Source organism: Hakea prostrata, chromosome 6 (assembly GCF_041222555.1).
Source record: "Hakea prostrata isolate BN-2017 chromosome 6, UWA_Hpros_2, whole genome shotgun sequence".
Lineage (NCBI taxonomy): Eukaryota > Viridiplantae > Streptophyta > Magnoliopsida > Proteales > Proteaceae > Hakea > Hakea prostrata.
Window position 1 is genome coordinate 31,354,635 of NC_142605.1, and position 16,962 is coordinate 31,371,596.

Here is a 16,962-nt window from a genome sequence, read left to right on the forward strand (position 1 = left end):
TTCTTTACAATTACCTCCTCTCAGAGAACCTATTAATTAGGATCGTAACAGTATGGGCTCTATACATCCCTATTTATAATTTAATAGATATATTTTAATAATGAATTTTGGGAAGGAAAGAGTGTACCCCAATCTTGGACCATATATGTGGTGGTCCAATAATATATAATGCTATGGTGAGGGTGGTTAGTATGGGCTTGTAGAATTCTGTCCTCTGAGCTCGAACGTACGAATCTGCAAAAAAACGTGCTCGACCGGTGTGGTCGAGTATTGTCTCTGACAATCAAGTTAGTTCACTTCTAGAAAACATGACCAACTTCCTCTCTCTCTCAATCTCCAAGTTCTTAGAATGACTTAAGAACGCTTATCTTCTATTGATGATAATACTCTTTTATATAGTTTGATGGGAGTCGATTACCTGTGGTATTCTTGTTTAGAATTATACTAGAATTCTACCTCTCTGAGGATAGTTAAACTCTTCTCGGACAATGTTGATCAAGTTGGTCATGGAGTACTCTTTGTGATCTCTTGTCCTTATCTTTAAACAAGAGTTGATTTGTGATTAAAATACTTGGCGTGTGGTCTGCCGGTTTTACTCCGGTTTGCCAATGCTCAAGTTAAGTTGTGACGGCCTGGTCGAACCACTCCGATTGGCCATTGTATCTCTTGGTTCGACCACAACAATATCCATACTCTTCTAAGAAACTCCAGCTGAACAACACCAGCTTAAGATGTTGGCATGAGTAATTAATAGTAATTAACACTAAAGAAAGAAGCAAAATGAAAAAGAAAGAAGGTTTACACCGCATATATTATTTGAGTAAAATCTATTTGATAAATAGCTTAGCCCAAGATGTGTGATTCCAACCAACATGTTGCAAAAGATTCTTCCTTCTGCTTGGCTCCACCCTGCAAAATCAGGTACCCCCAACCCATGTGTTAAGGTCCCCATAACATTTGTTTGATGCTCCATAGCTTGTCTCTCTGTTGTTGTATCTTTTAACCTCTTCTCTCTCTCTCTCTTCCCCTCTCTCCCCCCCCAATCTGCAGTAGGTGATCTCATGAGAAAGAGGTACTAAAGCATGTGATGAGAACCCATTTGGCCATTTTGGTGTTGGATGAAGCTTAGCTTTTGTGGGGCTAATCCAAGTTTGTTTGTGTCATAAAGAACCAATGGAAGAGCAGCTTAGTACATTATTCTCTCTGCAAAAAGGTATCCAAATCCTCTTCGATACTGATCTCGATCGAGAAATGACAGCCACCAAACTGAAGGTGACTCTTGAGAATGCATTTAATGAAAAAAACAATCATATTCTTATATTGTTTCAATGCTCTTGGCTTGTCAAGTCTGTTGTTAGAGCATCTGGATAGGTCCCCTTATCTTGCACTTCATCAATGAACAAACCAACAACATACATAATTGAAGGCAACATGCATGTAGTTCTTTATTTACTAGTAAGAAAAGCTACAGAGCAATCTCGTGGGAGATCTGATAAGATCTTGAACTAAAAGAAGAACATTCCAATTGTATCTGCTAATATGACTATGACAGTCAAGTAGCTAACTTGCCAGCAAAGATAAGTTAAAACCCTAATGCTATATAAAAGAGACTGTTAAACAACAATTAAGGATTTCATTTCCACATTATTAGCATGTGTTAGATGCCTCTTTACCTACCTAATCACATGCTTAAGCAGAAGATTAAGCATTTTTTTGAATGTTCTAAGTTGGATGCTCAACTCCCCAAAACAGCAAGAGTCAAACTTTGACTGCGTTGGTCTTTAGACAATATTTTTTTCTTTCCTTTGGTGGAAGTTTCATCACCCAGGAAATTTGAATCTTGTATTGAAGCCACTAAGAAGAATAAATAATCTTTACTTGGAAGAGATGATGATGGAATCCAATGCTATATAACTTCTATGAAAGTCAAGTTAATGGGATATTTTATAAGATTCTTTCTCCCTTAAAACAAGCAGGCATGCTCAGATAATGGAATATATATACTGGAATGCATGCAAAGCCCTTCTCCGCGGATCAGGCTGAGTTCCCACTATGGATACCCATTAGTCAAATTATCCAAAACTTGGGAGGAGGTGGTGGTGTTGCTGCTATTACAGTAGAGCACTGGCACAACTCCAAAGGGGGAGATTGTTTTTTCTTTTTTGACCAAATGTCAAACTAATAATATATTATAGAAAAATAAGAATTCCAGAGGGATTTCTTTCTGATAAACCTCCTATCAAACCTCTCCTCCTGCACAAAGGTTTGGAACTCTGCCAGAAGTGACTCGACATTCAAATGCATCTCTCCAATCACTGGCATCATTGACATCAATCAATTAGCACACATGTTTGGTTTTTGTACCTTATGCACCACCTGGCACATGGAAAAACTCTCCAGCAGAGAATGGATTTCTTCCAACACATCAGCCACCTACCATGGGGACTGCAACCTCATCGTTAATGGCTTGGGCGGCAATGAGGGAATCAGTGCACACCTCCACATCTCCCACCCTGCACTTCTGAAGTTCCAAAAGCCCACACCGAATACTTTTCGTCTTTGCAAGAGAGGGTGTTCCCCAATTTCGATGCTTGTTACTGTTATGGATATTTTATAATAGACCTGCCTGGGTTGACCAAAGAAGAACCAAACCGATCAAATCTTGGCTGGACCACGAATAAAACGGAGGCACTAAGCAAGGTATACAATTTGAATCATATCCAACCTCCTTAAAGATAGGGATAAGGATTCCAAACAAGTCGGGTTACACTTAGAGTCCATATCGGACTCCACAACTACAATCCAAGTAATACTGTCTTGGCGGATAAGATTCCTCTCCTCACAAAGCTAGCAACAATGACAGAGTTTTATTCGAACTTCATTACTACACACTTAAGGTAATCTCTCCTAAGATCTATAAATACCCACATATTCATCATTATGAGGTAGGCACTCTTGAGTTATGGAATTCATTGAGAGATTGAGCTGGCTGCCTTTGTTCGTGTGAACTAACTTGTTATCGGAGACTCGACCACACGGGTCGAGCACGTTTTTGCAGGTTCGAGCGTTCGACAAGGAGGGACCGAATTCGGCATCAACAGTTACCATGACAAGTTCGATTTTTCCATCTTACTATCTTGACTTTTCGTTGTATATTTGGGAGGGAGTTCATTTTAAAAGTGTTAGAGGTGAGCTCCTCTTCTAATAATAATTGTGGGGGTAAAAGAGATGTTAGGTTGACGGCTCCTCCACTCTTGAAGATTTGCAATTCTGATTCCCCTAAGACACCTCTCCACATGTTCGCTACCCTTCCTTTTAGTGGGTACCCTGTTGGGCCGTCATCATAGTGGGTATGGGCCCTCAACAGGATCGACTAAAAATGGAAGGGTAAAAAATTTAGAAAAACCATTCATCATTACTTATATATGAGCTTAAGCCCAAGCAAAGTTTTCAGGCCATATTTGGTCCATGATGGCCCAAGGCCCACGTAGAATCGTAGCTCTCCCTTTTGTTTTCTCTTTTTTTTTTTGATAGAAACATAGATTCGTAGCTCTGCAAAACAACAACTGCGCCTTCGAAAGGAAGTACGAATGAAAGACCAAATTACATTTGAACTCCCTGAGTTTGCAATTATTATGGTTACTAACCTTAAAAATAAAAACCAATTCAATTTATTATTTTACCTATCTTAATCTTGTTGAAATGACTTTACCACCCTTTTTGACACGCTCATGTTTGCTCATACGCAACGTTAGATGGTTGACACATTGTCTAATTCTAATTCTAAAATTCACAATAATCTTATACTTTTCGGCCAAGCCAAAATTGAAAAAGCCAATCCCTTCTAAAGAATTATTGGAAAATACCGTAACTTCTCTGGATAAACAAGAGCTGATCATTACGGTAAGAGCACTCCAAACCATATTAGAAGGCTTCTTCATGAAAAGTTTAACATTTTACCCACTTCTAACTTAGATATTTATCTGGGTATTCCTCTGTTTAGTGGCAAACTTAAGCATAACCACTGTCGAAGTCTTATATTCAAAGGGTGAATCAAAGACTTCAAGGTTGGAAATCAAAGCTATTAAGCTTCGGGGGGGGGGGGGACAATCCTCTTTCAATCTGTCACTCAAGGTATGCTGAGATTGATGCTGCAAATAGGAATTTCTTTTGGTTTGATGGTGATAAATCTCATATTCATACCATCAACTGGAGCACAGTTTGCTTAATGGTTTATTTTTCTGTGGGTAATGGTGATCAAATTAATCCATGGTTCAACAAATGGATCCCAGGCTGCTCTGCTGTTCAAGCTCCTTTGCCACTCACTAGAGATACCCCAATGAAAGTCTCTTGTTTCATTAATCAAGACTCCAAAACCTGGGATGAAAACAAAGTAAGATGTTGGTGGCTTGACGACATCTCTGAGAAAATTCTTAGTATTCCTCTTCCTATTATCAATACTCAAGATAAAATCATTTGGGATCAAATCTCATCTGGAAACTTCACTGTGGCCTCAACTTATAGATTATTTACTTGCTGAAGTTATGACATCTTCCACTTCCTCCGAAAGTGATTCTCTTCATTTGGAAGATCTTCCATAATAAACTTCCAACTCCTATGCTGCAATGTGAAAGAAAATGTATCCCTAATGACATTTGTCCTATTTGTAGAATTGATAGAGCTTCTATCAATTACATATTCCTTCACTGCAGCTTTGCAAGACAGGTCTGGGATTCATTCAATACCTGTTGGTGGATTTATTCTATAGCTCTCACAGATCAACTTGCATCTTGGATCAAGCACTCAGGTAAAAGAAAATGTGAGATTGATTATTCATTTACTATCTATCTCTTTGGAAAATATGGTTGGTTCACAATATATAATGCGAGTCATCAACAAAAATTCAAAAATACAACCCAGATTTGAAGGATTGTGCAGTCTCTAGTGTCTGAATATCTGTCTTTCTATCAGCAAAAAGATCTCAAGAAAAAAGATATGAGCATCAAGTGGCACCCCTTCCCCCCAATCAACTTATACAAAGATTAATGTGGATGGTGCATGCTTTTATTTGTCAAGGAAACAACAATTTCCATTCTAGTTTCGGTGCATGGTATCGCAAGAGATCATTTTGGGCACTCTCTTCTCTTTTCACTTTCTATGAGAAAGGAAGGAATGCTACAGCCTTGCAAATGGAAGCCGAAGCCATTAGGAGAGCCATTCAACATGCTCTTGCCACAATATCCAAAACGTCATCATAGTAGAGCGTGACAATGAAGCTATTATCAAATTGATCAACGAAAAAGGAGAAAACCTTCCATGGAGAATTGAGTGTGTGTTGAAGGACATAATATCTCTCTTCTGAATTTGTCTCCATCCAGGTTTCATCATACTCTAAAAGAAGAAAATTCAGTGGCTGCTAAAAAATAATAATAATAAAATTCTAAGATTCACATTTTTCCATGCTTCAACATTCTCTAGCATTCTCAATCTCCTCTTCGTTCGCCCCCTGATCCGCTGCGAGGTACTAGTAACCTGACCAGCATCGTCTGTTTTGAGGTGAATTTGCTTAAAACATTTTCTTTTCCATTAGAAGTTGATGGATTTTTACTGGGAACGAACTGCAATTCCCTTTAGTTCTGAGTAGACCCTTCAAAACGACAAGAAATCAAGAGAAGATCATCTTGGGGCTTTTCATTTGTTTTTGATGAATTTTGAAACCCGATTAAGGTTTTTGGGGGTGTGCTAGCATGTTGGATATTTTAATGGAGATAGTTAAACTTGTAGGAATTGCCCTTTCGCAAACTGGAGCCCTTCAAACATATGAACTTCCCCCAGTGCTTCGGCCGTTATGCGCGAAATCCAGGCGGCGCCGAGCCCTACCCCAAGCCGGTTGGGATTTAATTACCCAATTCGAGAACATGCTCATGGATCTACCCTCCTTACATAATCATCTATGATTTTGGATCAACAAGTAGTCTTCTACTCTCTGAAATCATCTCTGTACTACTTGGGGTTTCACCTAATACTAATGAATATTTTCTTTTCTCATTTATAAAAAGGAAAAAAATTAGTTTTTTTGATGAAGTATAAACTGGATAGTTGACAACGATTACAGTAGGGTTTGAGAGAGAAATGAAGAAAGCCAGTCCTCTAGTCCTGCTTCTTAGAGAAGAATTCATTGATGGAAGGCATAATCTCCGGTCGGCGCTGTCGGAGGAATTTGCGTAGACTGTGTTCGGCGTACTTCTCACCTTCCTCTGTGTTCTCAAGAACTGCTGTTGCACGGTTTGCCTTGTTGATCCTTCCATCAAATCATCAAATCGATTTCCAAGTTTCAGCTTCAATTCTAGAACCTCAAACAAGGCTGGGAGAATGGAAATTAAGAAAGGGAGAAATACCTGACATCAGGGTTTATTAGAAGGTTCCTAGATAGGCTGAACACACAAATTCCTGCTACAAAAGTCAGGGCAGCCATGAGCGGATACACCTGCATGCATTGATCATCAACCACAAAATATATACCTAACTCTGCAGAAATGTTGAAACCCAAATGAATTAGAAGTACATACTCACCTCGGGTCTGATCCAACGACTTAGTGCCATTTTTGAGTTTATTACTACTGTGGAGACTGATCACACTGTAGAAGAAGATGCTTCCTGAAACATGTATTAATGGAGGATGGAGGGAGAGAAAAGAAGATGAAGTGGATGATAGCTGGGCCACGGATTCAGTGGCTGCTTTCTTCCCTTACCAGATACCACTTACCAAAACAAGGGAATCGCCCCTGGTTTCAAAATTTTCCTTTGGTCTTTTGGAGGGGGAGATCTTCTTTAATTTCTAAAGTTTATCTTAACCTACTTCCATCTTTTTCCTTTAGTACTCTTTTGTCTGCACATTTGAAATTTCTGGACTGAGAGAATTAGCTAAAACTTAAGAAGCTTCTGAATGACAAACCAACGTGCAGCCCGTGAGTTTTTCGGAATTTTATTTTCAGCAGTGGCCACTGGCTTAGATTTGTTAAAATTAAATCAAACGGTTGTAAAAGAAAGAGTGGGTATATGTATAAATACAAGAATTTATTTATTTTTATCTAAAAGTTTAAAAGTTTTGGAATTTACAAAATCAAATACCTACTCCACCCGACCCAATTCCCAAACCCTTTTGCTCTTCCGCTCCACTTCTCGTCGTTCCACCACCACTGCCACCTGCAGAATCATTCTGAACCATAGTATAGTCCAACACAAATCAATTTGATGACATTAATTTATGTATTTCAAAATTGGAACCCCTGTTAGTATCCTCCCTCCTTCAACCTCCCCTGTTCTCTGTCTTCTTCATCCCTTCTCAATGTCCAACAATAATCTGGGATGTGTAGTTTTCGATTGCAATCCATTCTAAGGGTAATATCTGATAAACTCAAATAAAAGTTGATTTGGAAAATCACGAGTTAGGTATTTGAAAATAGCGAGAATTTCTTCATCGTAAGCAAAATTTTCAACTGGATGGAGAAACAGAGGAAAAGCGACCACGGATTCTTCGGTTACCAAAATAGGGGAAGATGTGCTTTAAAATGCGGGTTACGGGAAAAATAGGGAAAGATGCGCTTTAAAATGCTGCTTTGGTGGTTGAGTGGAGACTTCCAGGTGACCCCTGACACTTGGGTAAGTAGGGCAAAGCGATTTGTAGGAGGCTTCCGATGATAAGTTCATCTTGCAGAATGATTTGTGTCAGATTATCTGAAACTTTGGTTTGGATCCTTCGCTCTTTCTCTTCCTTCTTACCCTTTTTAGAAATCAAATTAGATGATAGGGATCGTTGCTTGATGTTGAATATGGTCTAGAGTCGGAGAGTCGGATTAAGTGAGGGTCCCATTTCGTAAATTTGCAAACTTTTAAAACCTTGAATTTAAAATTAAAAAGTCATATTTACAATTAAAAGCCCACTTGATCCCCCGAAGGAGCGGCCCGGCCCACGGGAACCAACACAAAAAAATTAAATTCCCCGAGGCCCCTTTACAGTTAGAACCCCGTCGGGAGCACTTTTTGATACTACACCATTTGATTGTCTGTTTATAGATGTGGCAAAATCTCCATTGTCGGCAGCAGCCAACAACGGCTGCTAGCCTGCTACAAATAAAAATCATTTCATTTGCAGCATCCGTTGAATGGCTGTGATCTCTCCACATATACTAGATTAGATCTAATGGTTGTGAAAGAAATAATTATTTATGTCAAATTGTTAATATAAGTTTTTTTTAAATTTATTTATTATTTATTATTTTACATTCAAAGGTTTACTATTTTGTGAATTACGCGGTTTACACCCTACGAAGGAACCTCTCAAAGCACCGAAACTCTAAATTTTCCTTGCAAAATCTCTCCATTTCATCTTTTAAATGGATTTTGATCAAATCCGCAATCAATCGACGGAACCAAACCCCCTCTAATGGAGGAACACGCCATTAACAAAGTTAAATATCTAAAAAAACCATACTCGGATTTAAATTCTTGCACAAGACAACCAACCCAAAAAGGAATCAAGCATGTCTAGATTAAAAGGACCTAAAAGTTTTCTTAAAAGTAGGAGATCTGGAGCAACAAAAAACCATGAAAACCCTAAAAACTTGTTCTTCAATGGCAAAACAACAAATTTGAAATTTGAAAGGAAGAAATTTTAAATAGGGTTTTGTTAGATGGGGGGTTTGAGAATTAATTTGGAATCTCTCAGAACTCTTAATTTCAATTCACAATCCATAGCCAGACTTTTGTTTTAATCTCTTTGAGGGCTGTGGAATTGGTAGAAGAAGCAGATGGATTGTTGTTCTTTCTTGGATAGAGAATCGTTGATTCCCAAGTAGATTTAGGGATTTGTTTTTGCAAATTTAAAAAATAGTAAATCTTTTTGTAAATACAAATTTATTTACATCTATACCTTAATTATTTGCTTTATACCCTTGGATGCTTTCTTGTACATGTGGCATAGTCTCAGCTTTAGCTGCAACCAATAGGTTTGCTACAAAATAAAAATACATAGAAAGTCTCCAAAACAGACAGATGGTGAGTCACTGAACACACCATTGAAGGCCTTGGAGCTGCAATGTGATGCTTCTACTCTTCATTTTTCAATGCTGAAGACTGAATCAAGATTGAGTCCGAGATACCTACTGTATGTTATTAAGTTTATGCTCATGAAACTAATCACTCATTGTTTTAATTAATAAAATGAAAAAATTTCAGAGACGTTGCAAAAATGAATAGTGAAAAAGCGTAGACAACTTAAGAATATATCAAATTGGTAGAGACATCTCAAAATATCTTTTAAAACTTTTCCAATGGTCTAAATTTCTTTGAGTCATGATAATTTCATAATTTCTTAGATAATTTTCATTTTGAGACCCTAAAGTTTGACGTAAATTATTTTTACTCAAAAATAAGACATAAATTATTTTTACTCAAAAATAAGACATTTTGCATTTATTCAAGGTGTCTTTCCGTGTCGATGTTTGGGGACACCACCGACACTGGGACATTTTGGGTGTCGATGATAGTTCGACCCCCTAATTTCGGAGGGTTTTTAGGGTCATTTTGGCTTAAATTTTGTTGTGTAACATAATTGTATGCTAATAAATACATTGGGAACATTATTTTGGCATGAAATATCACTTAATCTAAAGTTTTTGATTGGCACATGTCTGGCTATATGCGGGCATAACTTAAAGTTTGAAAAATTCATATAAATTAATGTAAATATGCAAAGAGAACCCAAATACATACAAGTGAATAGATGTATTTACGATTAAAAATTCAGGGTATACAATTACATTGAATACGGCTCTTAGTTCAGATTTTTTTCGGGATACGGCATTGTGCATTAGGGACGGCGAAATCGCACCTATAAACATGCATTTACCACTTATTCGAAAAAACCAACAAAGAATATACCATTATTTGCATGACCAACAAGGGGTCTCCATATAGATATATATATACAGATATATATAGAAATATATATTAACCAAGTAAGACTTATTATGGAATTCTTATGTTTTTATTTTATATTTAGGGATTCTCAATAATTTTTAATATCATACTTTTGCTTAAAACCAATCGTTTTGTTGATTTTCAATTATTATGATTTATGCACAAAATTCTGCTAAACTCGACCTATTTTCTTGGATCTGCTAATTTCTTTGTGATCCGCAGTTGGTGTATCCTTCACCCGATTGGAGCTTTCTGTTTGATCTTTCAATTTTTCATATTACTCAGGAGATCCACGTCTTACTAGCGGATCGCAGAACTTTTTTTTCTTCTTCAAGACAGCTAAGTCTGTCTTTCCTTTCGTTTCGGGTTACAAAGAGTCAACTGCGAGTTATAAATTTATAATCGTTTTAAGGTTTGAGGTTTGAACGGTTAGTTAGGTTCGATGAGGCTTACGCAAGGGCATGTAAATTTAAAATCTTGTAGAATCTTTGGATGCAAAATAAAAAACTATAAATTATAAAGCCCTACTCTCTTAGAACAACCAATAATTAAGGTTTGATTATTCATCATTTTTCCACCAAGAGTCTATCAAATTCTGCAAGTTCTTCAAAAACAATCTCACTGTCACCCAAGTGATGATATGATACAACTTTGGATATTTGAGATCTCATTTTCTTCAACTAGACCAATAGATTCTAAGTGAAGTTGATTCCTTCCACCTCCCCCGATTAATGCCATGTATTTTTCTTCTGAATCCATTTGCCTAATCCCATAATCTGGATCGGAATGCCTTGGCCAAAAGAAAAAAAAGCATACCCGGATCAACCCCCTAAATATTTAGACACTTTGCCATTAGCAGATTGAAAAGAGACATCTTGAGATGGAAAAGGTTGTTCCTTAGACTCAAAGTTAAATCTCATTCTTGAACCTCCCACTTTTCAATCATCATTGGAAGCCCCTTCTAGCCTTGCAGTTCTTGCCTCCCATCCCATGGACAACATCCTACCCCTACTAACGTCTAGTTTGGTTCCTTATACATTGGGAAGGGAGGGGATGGCTGCACGTCATTGATATAGTAGGAGCCCCACCTCCAACCCCATGGGTTCCGTGTCTCATAGTTGTGACCCTGATCAAGGGTGGAGTCAGGATTCAACATGTGGGTTATCTAAAAAAATCTACAATAAGGGAGAGAGGGGGGCAAGAGTTGAAATTAGACAGTGAAAAGAGGACTCATTGAAAAAAATATTAATAAAAAAGGAAAATATTAATAAAAAGGAAAAATTTCCAAGTCCAGCCCCTAAGTTATTCCTTAATCTTTAATGTCACCCCCTAAGTTATCCAATTTATCAATCAGATTCCCTATAGGATAAAAATATATTAAAGACTCCATTTGCCATTAAAAATCATAGTTAAGTGTTGATGTAAGAAAATGAACTATTTCAAAAGGGGAAACCCACGTTTGGCTTCTTTTCTCATTTCCCTTTACTGTCTACTACTTCTTCTTTTCTTATCATTAGTTTTCACAATGTTTGGGAGATATATGTCATGGATAATGTTTTAAAACTTAGGATGTGGGGGTAATATTGAAAATTGATAAGTAAAAACAAATTGAGACTAATGGTATTAGTAATAAAGGGTATGACTGATAAATTGAATAACTTAGAGAATGGCATCAATATTAAGGGCAACTCAAGTCTCAGGGGGTGCTGTTGAAAATTTCTCCCGAAAAAAGGGCCTAAAGGACTTTAGTTAAGAATTTCTAAATTTTTTTTTGGATCCTCTCCACCCAACTTCTGGTCCCCTCATCCCCCACCCTAACAAATGGGTCTGCTTATGTACCATGGGCAGGTTTGTTTCAAACCCACTATAGGAGTGGGAGGATGGGTGGATAGCCACCAAGGTGGAGAGGATTTGGACTCGCTCTCCGCCCACACAGGGGGAGCCCCCAAGACCCGACGGCGGAGGGCCCCGGGGGGAGAGAGGGCGCGGGGGGGGCCGGCGCTCCCGCCTCCCGCCCCGGGACCCCGAGGTGCGCGGCCAACCCCTGTCATCTTCATCGTATTTCCCTGCTTGTCCTCTCACAGTTGAAATTGATATAGAAATCATCCCATACCAAGTCCTTTAAGATTGAAACCTTCAAGGATTTGAATGAATAGAACATAATCCGTGGTTCAGCTAAGATTCTGAAAATGATCCTCTCCCTTCTTTAAATAGAGGGAAGCTCTAAATCTTGATGATCCCTTAATCGTGAAGGACAAAATCAATCAACATTAGAATCACACCAATTAAGACGACTGGAAATTTGGAAATAGGAAATAACAATCACAGGTTGCAAAGATTTACATGTGTTGACAAGATAATCTACATGGATTACAAGATGAGATCTGAATCTTCACAATAAGATTGTGGAAAACGAAACTTCGCTATAAACATATACAACCCTCGAGGCCTTTTGCCATTTGAAATGAGCCCATTACTGCATAGGATGGAATACATTCCATGACTTTGAAAAACCAGCTCCAAAGGCAAACCGCTAGGATTATGGAATAGATTTAAAAAATAGATAGTTTTTACAGTTGAAGCACATGTTAAATACAGAACCATGCAGTCTTCATTAGAGAAAGAGATTAATAAACTATTACCAAGATCTGAGATTTCATGATTCTGTAATAAATCAATCTGGTAAAATTCCTCCCTTATTTGAAAGTTTATTTATTGCTATGGAGCCTACTTCTGTTACTAGATGTGACAGGATCTCAATTTTAATAATAGAGAGATGGAGATCTTACATTAAAGAAAAGGCTTTCTGGGTTCATGGATTCCTTAAGGGGAAGTTTATATTGTTTAAGAAGTAAATTAATTTGTTGAAGCATCCATTTCTATCAATACTCACAACAGTTGACAAGTCTTCATCGGAAGGGGACTCAATACTTGTCTCAACAACCTTCAGGCTCCAGAAACTGTTAATTCTTCCCCTGAAGAAAATATTTTTTGACTTTGTCTTTTGGGGTCTGAGGGAAGCTTTCTATAGTAAGCCAAAATCCAATTGGTTTCTTTAGTAGTTGGGAATAAATGTGGCTGTTGATGAAGATATTCCAAATTGTTAAAGATCAATCAAAACCCTTCAATCTTATTGACCAATCTGATTGATTTAATGCTGACAAAAATCCTGTTGGCCTGTCACATATATTGGGTTTATCTAGATGATCTTCAATCTTCACGTCTCTGATCAAGGGTATCATGATTTGATTTTGATTTCAATTAGGACCATAACGGTAGGTCGAAATGAAACTCGAAAAGTCGAAATCGAAAGCTCGAGATAAGATTCGACAAGTTCCGTTTTCGGGCCAAAACCGAGATCTTGAACCTTCCAAGTCTTTGGTGTAAAAGACTGACTACTGTAAGGCTGGTGATGGTTGTGCAGTAGTTGTCCTCATTTTGTCATGAAAAAGATTGATTTTTATTCTTTTCCACTCTAACCAATTGATGTTCCTTCAAGACATAGGAACTAAAATACATGTGTTGTAAAGGAAGAAAAAATACATCCAACAACTAGTCGGTAGGCCTTCTATGAGGGAGAAGTCCTCTATTGAATTGAGGCTTCTCTTGGCTCTTGCTTGCACATACACATATATATATATATTCACAGAAAAGTCATATTCTCCAAAACAGTCTCTCCTAACATATACCCACTAGTGTTCTTGAATCAATACCTCAGTGAACATTACATTGGTTTAGTTCATCATGGTACTCAATGAGAGATCCACTGTGAATAAGGAATTCATGGAGTTCAGGTTTGCTCTTGTGCTGGTGTTGTTTTTCATGATCTTTTCTGGTGCAGGTAAGGATATAGCTATGCTCAGAACTCAAAACTTGAAACTTGTTCATCTTCATTGCTGTTCTCTTTCAGTACTGATTTTATTTTGTTTTGTGAATATTAGCTGCATACGATCCCTTAGACCCCACTGGGAACATTACAATCAAATGGGATATAATGCAATGGACCGCAGATGGCTATGTGGTGAGTAAATTTTTAGGATCATCATCAAAGATTGATGATCGGTTATTTTGTTTTCTCTACTAAGTTCTTGATTGATATTACAGCCTTTTCTTTTCTGGCTAAAGTTATATGACATAGAGATCCTGTAGTGTCTAATTCAAACAATTCTATGAACAGAAGTAGAAGAAAAAAGCAGAGCAAATTCTGCTGGTTTCCCAGTTCCATTAAATAATCAGAGGGTTATAATCACTAGATATAGGAGGCTTAAACTCTTAATTATGACAGATTTTGGTCCTAGTAGTCTCCCATATGGAGATTTAAACCCTTGGGAGTGTAGGTTTCCTTCCAAAAACCATGCAATATAGTATATATATGGTCATATAATAGTGCTTTCTTTTTTTTTGGGTGGAAATGATCATTTTAGTGTTAAATCTATGCATGAATGTTTTTTTTCAGGCAGCAGTGAGCATGTACAACTTCCAAATGTACCGGCACATAATGAGCCCAGGGTGGACCCTTGGCTGGGTTTGGGCTAAGAAAGAAGTGATATGGTCAATGGTGGGAGCACAAACTACAGATCAAGGAGATTGTTCCAAGTTCAAGGCAAATCTTCCACATTGTTGCAAGAAGAACCCCACCGTTGTTGATTTACTTCCTGGTGTCCCTTACAATCAACAGTTCAGCAATTGCTGCAAAGGTGGAGTGGTGGCTGCTTGGGGTCAAGATCCTTCCCAATCAGTCTCAGCTTTCCAAGTCAGTGTTGGCCTAGCTGGTACCTCCAACAAGACTGTCAAACTTCCCAAGAACTTCACTTTGCTTGGTCCAGGACCAGGTTACACTTGTGGACCTGCAAAGATAGTGCCACCCACAGCTTTCCTTACCCCCGACCATCGCCGTAAAACACAGGCACTTAGTAAGTCAGTCTTCTTAACTTTGCTGCATGAAGAAGCATCTCCCTCTTTGTTTCCTTAAAAGCTAACCATAAAGGAGAGGGTGCTCAAGTAACTACAGCTCTTCCACCTTCTCTGTGGAACTCAGTAGTCACTAACAGCATCCTCTTCTCTGTGCTAAGATCTTGTGATTTTCATTATTGATGTTTCTTTAACTTCTGGTCTTTTTCTACACAGTGACATGGAATGTGACATGTACTTATTCACAATTATTAGTCCAGAAGTACCCAAGTTGTTGTGTATCCTTCTCATCCTTCTACAATGACACAATCACTTCATGTCCCAATTGTGCTTGTGGTTGCCAAAACAAGAAGAACTGTGTCCAGTAATCCTCTCAACTCATTTCCCTGCTACAACATAAAATGTGCAACAAAAGAGTAGTATTAATGTATCTAATCATTTGTGTTTTTGAATGATATTGCAGAAGTGATTCAAAACTGCTTAGTGTGGTGGGAGTCAACAACAAGACGAAGGACAACACTCCATTACTGCAGTGCACACGCCATATGTGCCCTGTCAGAGTGCATTGGCATGTAAAGCTCAACTACAAGGAGTACTGGCGCGTGAAGATTACAGTCACCAATTTTAACTACAGGTTCAACTACACAGGATGGACATTAGTTGCACAGCATCCTAATCTCAATAATGTCACTCAAGTCTTCAGTTTTGATTACAGACCTCTCGTCCCTTACCAATCTATAAGTAAGTACAAATGCAGTGAAACATCATTCAACTAAGCATTTCTGGTTTCCTATTGGTGCTTTTTTTACTCCCCCCCCCCCGAGTAACCCTGAAACATCTCGTATGATTCTTAAATGCAGATGACACTGGTATGTTTTATGGTATGAAGTTCTATAATGACGTACTGATGGAGGCTGGACCATATGGAAACGTTCAGTCAGAGGTACTCCTTCAGAAGGACACTAACACATTTACCTTCAAGCAAGGATGGGCATTTCCCCGGAAAGTCTACTTTAATGGCGACGAATGCATGTTACCTCCACCTGATACGTATCCATTCCTGCCAAATTCTGCCCTTGCAATTCCTCTTTCGCTCCCTGCATTGGTAGTTTCTCTGCTTTCCCTATTGTTGACAGTCCGGTGGTAGAGTGTACAGGTGAAAAAACAGTTCCCAGAAAGCTTTAAGAACAGAAAAAGCAGATCCATTTTATCCTGGCTACATTTTCGCAAGTCTTATGCAGGCACATGTTAGCATAAAGAATTCTTCCATAACAATTTGAGAGTGCAGGAGGTTCCAGTTTTGTGAAGTTCTTTGTGCAGATCCAAAGAAGAAAATACTCCATGAAATTAGAAGTTCCCCTGTTGTTAGTGTTTATTCCATCTGTAGATCAGGGAGAAACATGACCCAGATCTACCAAGACTGTTCACATGTATTGATGCTGCACTGAACTCTGTTTCTGCATATTTGACAATACATAGTTTATTGAGTTTGAACTATTCATTTGATTATCTGAATAACTGGCACCTTGAGATTGTTTGAATTGAAAAGGCAGTAAATATCATCTTTTAAACCATTGGATTCAAATGGTCCTTATGCTCATATTATGGACTTCTGCTTCCCAAGTATTGATCGTGTAGCTCCAATTATGATCAATCTAATGTTTATCAATTTTTACTGGACTCTTTCCCATCTCTCACATTACTTGCATAGGTTGACTTGCAAAATGTCTAGTTGAGCTGAAGTTCCATTCAAGATGATGTATTTTCCAACCCTGAGAAGGATTCACAGACATCGTTGGATTAATAGTTTCTTTTGATGGTGGGACCAGCAGGATTCAGTGGACTAGTGCATCTTTGCTTCTTCAGAAAAGGAAACGAAAGCACAAAAACAGAATGGCCAAATATGGAAATTAATGCAATAAATCCGCTAAGGCATAGACCAAGTATTAGTATTATAATGTTGTTATGCATATGTTTCCAAAACCATGAACTCAGATCTCAATGGTTGGTCCAGCACGCCTCAGAACTCATGGATGCAAGATTTCTTACGTCTAACTCATGAGAATGCAA

General features: G+C 38.1%; 1 protein-coding gene and 1 long non-coding RNA gene across 2 annotated transcripts; one reads left to right on the plus strand and one right to left on the minus strand.

Moving 5' to 3' along the window:
* Positions 1-5,907: 5,907 nt before the first annotated feature.
* LOC149013358 (uncharacterized) lies at positions 5,908-6,868 on the minus strand. Its single transcript, XR_016174121.1, has 3 exons — positions 6,574-6,868; positions 6,399-6,487; positions 5,908-6,301 (listed from the first exon to the last, which is right to left on the minus strand). It is a non-coding gene; the product is annotated as an uncharacterized LOC149013358 (long non-coding RNA).
* A 6,693-nt stretch (positions 6,869-13,561) lies between these two features.
* LOC149013359 (COBRA-like protein 4) lies at positions 13,562-16,581 on the plus strand. Its single transcript, XM_089158107.1, has 6 exons — positions 13,562-13,822; positions 13,923-14,002; positions 14,438-14,894; positions 15,109-15,256; positions 15,356-15,633; positions 15,753-16,581. The coding sequence occupies exons 1-6, from the start codon at positions 13,726-13,728 to the stop codon at positions 16,037-16,039; spliced, it is 1,347 nt and encodes a 448-aa protein (XP_089014233.1). The 5' UTR covers positions 13,562-13,725; the 3' UTR covers positions 16,040-16,581.
* The last annotated feature ends 381 nt before the right edge of the window (positions 16,582-16,962 follow it).